This window comes from Ailuropoda melanoleuca, unplaced genomic scaffold (genome assembly GCF_002007445.2).
Source record: "Ailuropoda melanoleuca isolate Jingjing unplaced genomic scaffold, ASM200744v2 unplaced-scaffold5124, whole genome shotgun sequence".
Classification (NCBI taxonomy): Eukaryota; Metazoa; Chordata; class Mammalia; order Carnivora; family Ursidae; genus Ailuropoda; species Ailuropoda melanoleuca.
The window spans coordinates 3,239-5,843 of record NW_023224104.1 but is presented as its reverse complement, the minus strand read 5'-3'; the positions used below and the strand labels follow the sequence as shown (position 1 = coordinate 5,843).

The window sequence follows — 2,605 nt, the reverse complement described above, 5'->3', positions numbered from 1 at the left end:
TCGAATTGCTGGGTTGTGTGGTAACTGTTCAAGAATGTCCAGACTATTTTCCACAGTGCCTGTCTGTTTTTCTTTCCTAATGACAGCATACGAGGATTCTAATTTTTCCACATCTTCACCAACACTTCNCTGGTGATGGGTATTAAGGAGGGCACATGTTGCATGGAGCACTGAGTGTTATATGCAAATAATGAATCATGGAACTTTACATCAAAAACTAAGGATGTACCATATGATGGCTAACATAATAAAAATTATTATTAAAAAAAAGAAATAGGTGTCTTTGATAACCATGTCTTTTGGAGCTTAAGAGTAAACAGGAAAAGTAGTAATTCTCAAAGATATTTTCTTTGTCCCATAATTCTGAATCTTTGAAAACAATGTGTTGTTACAGGGATCCATGTCATTTGAAGATGTGATTGTCGAATTTACCCAGGATGAATGGCAGTACGTGAGCCCTGCACAAAGGACCCTGTACAGAGACGTGATGCTAGAGAACTATAGCCACCTCATCTCAGTGGGTGAGCAGACCTTATCATGTGACTTCATCTAAATTAAATTTCCTTTTTTTAAAAGTTATCAAAACACATGGACTCCTTGTAGAGATTAATGTTGTACTGGCTTTTGAGTAAGAGGTCTAAGGTACCTGAAGCCTTTAGGAAATAGACACACGTTTATGTTATTCCTTTCCCATGGGATGCTTCAAATGAGCACGCTTATTTTGCTGCTTTTGTTGCTGAATCTTTCTCCACCTTTGGAAACCAACAAGCCCATGCATCTGGTATATATATATATATATACCTTCAATTGTCATGTTTACAGGGTACTGCACCACCAAACCTGAGATGATCTTCAAGTTGGAGCAAGGAGAAAAACCTTGGTCCTTAGAGGAAGAATTCCTAAACCAGACGTACCCAGGTGGGTGACCACTGACAGGAGGAGACACTTGGGGTAGTTAAACTTTTAGGGGAATACCTTTGAAAGTTTTGTTTGGTTGGTTGGTTGGTTTACCCTTTTAAACAGCTCTATTGAGATACTATTTACATATCGCACAATCCACCCATTTAAAGGGTATAATTCAGTGGCTTTTTATATATTCAGAGATATGTGTAAATACCACTACAGTCAATTTTCATCACCTCAAAAGGAAATTTCATAACCCTTTAGTTATTACCTCCCTGTCCTCCTGTCCCCTACAGCCCCAGCAATTACTAATCTACTTTCTGTCTTTATGCCTCTTGCAGATAGTTCATGTAAATGCAGTCACACATTATGTGGTCTTTTATGATTGGTTTCTTTCACCTAGGATTGCAAGGTTCATATGTATCAGTACTTCATTCATCCTTTGTATGGCAAAATAATGTCTCATTGTATGTATTTGCCACATTTGTTTGTCCGTTCTTCATTCAATTGACATTTAGGAGTCTACCTTTTGGCTATTGAATAATGCTGATAGAAATGTTCATTTACCAGTTTTTGCATGGATTTTTTTCCTGGACCTAACGCTTTTATTTCTCTTATTGAGTTACACTTGATTCGAATTGCTGGGTTGTGTGGTAACTGTTCAAGAATGTCCAGACTATTTTCCACAGTGCCTGTCTGTTTTTCTTTCCTAATGACAGCATATGACGATTCTAATTTTTCCACATCTTCACCAACACTTCTTATTATCTGACTTTTTATTCTAGCCATCCTAGTAGATGTGAAGTGGTATATCATTGAAGTTTTGATGTGCATTTCTGTACTAGTCATTTGGCCTGGCATAATAAATAAATACCATAGTTTAGGGTGGCCTAAACAACAGAAATTTATTTCTCATAGTTCTAGAAGCTAAAAGTCCAACATCAAGGTGCCAACATGATTAATTTCTGGTGAGGCTTCTTCCTGGCTTGCAAATGACTGCCTTCTGACTATGCCCTCATATGGCCTTTCCTATGTGCTTTCATGGAGAGACAGCTGTGATGTCTCTTCCTATTCTTTCAAGGACACCAGGCCTATAAGAATTCGAGCCCCACCCTTATGAACTCATTTAGCCTTAATTTCCCCAAAGGCCTTACCACCAAACATAGTTAAATTGAGGGTCAGGGCTTCAACATATGGATTTGGGGGAGAGATAATTCAGTCCATAACAATTTGCCTGGTCACTAGTGATGNCTCCCCCTGCTTGTGTTCCCTCTCTCGCTGGCTGTCTCTATCTCTGTCAAATAAATAAATAAAATCTTTAAAAAAAAAAAAAAAAGCGAGCCCCACCCTTATGAACTCATTTAGCCTTAATTTCCCCAAAGGCCTTACCGCCAAACATAGTTAAATTGAGGGTCAGGGCTTCAACATATGGATTTGGGGGAGAGATAATTCAGTCCATACAATTTGCCTGGTCACTAGTGATGTCAAGCATTTTTTTCATGTGCTTATTGGTATTTTTGCATAAACTGATAAATTCAGGAACTTCAAAATTTTTAGTTTCAATTNAAATTCAGGAACTTCAAATTTTTTAGTTTCAATATAATTCTTAGAGGAAAAGAGTAAAATCATCCTAAGTGTGTTTACTGAAAGTTTTTGTTGTGTGTCTGTTTCTGTGTTGTGTGTCTTTTCAACCAGACAACAT

General features: G+C 37.6%; 1 protein-coding gene across 1 annotated transcript; it reads left to right on the top strand.

Moving 5' to 3' along the window:
* Nucleotides 1-317: 317 nt before the first annotated feature.
* On the top strand, nt 318-2,117 carry LOC109488768 (zinc finger protein 37A). The gene is made up of 3 exons (XM_019794011.2): nt 318-521; nt 823-918; nt 1,245-2,117. The coding sequence occupies exons 1-3, from the start codon at nt 401-403 to the stop codon at nt 1,286-1,288; spliced, it is 261 nt and encodes an 86-aa protein (XP_019649570.2). The 5' UTR covers nt 318-400; the 3' UTR covers nt 1,289-2,117.
* The last annotated feature ends 488 nt before the right edge of the window (nt 2,118-2,605 follow it).

What these genes read in the sequence shown, in the direction of transcription:
- LOC109488768 (XM_019794011.2), top strand. Translation starts at nt 401, where the DNA reads ATGTCATTTGAAGATGTGATTGTCGAATTTACCCAGGATGAATGGCAG. An exon ending in TAGCCACCTCATCTCAGTGG is followed by an intron (nt 522 to 822) that starts GTGAGCAGACCT and finishes TCATGTTTACAG; the next exon opens with GGTACTGCACCACCAAACCT. An exon ending in CCTAAACCAGACGTACCCAG is followed by an intron (nt 919 to 1,244) that starts GTGGGTGACCAC and finishes TGCCTCTTGCAG; the next exon opens with ATAGTTCATGTAAATGCAGT.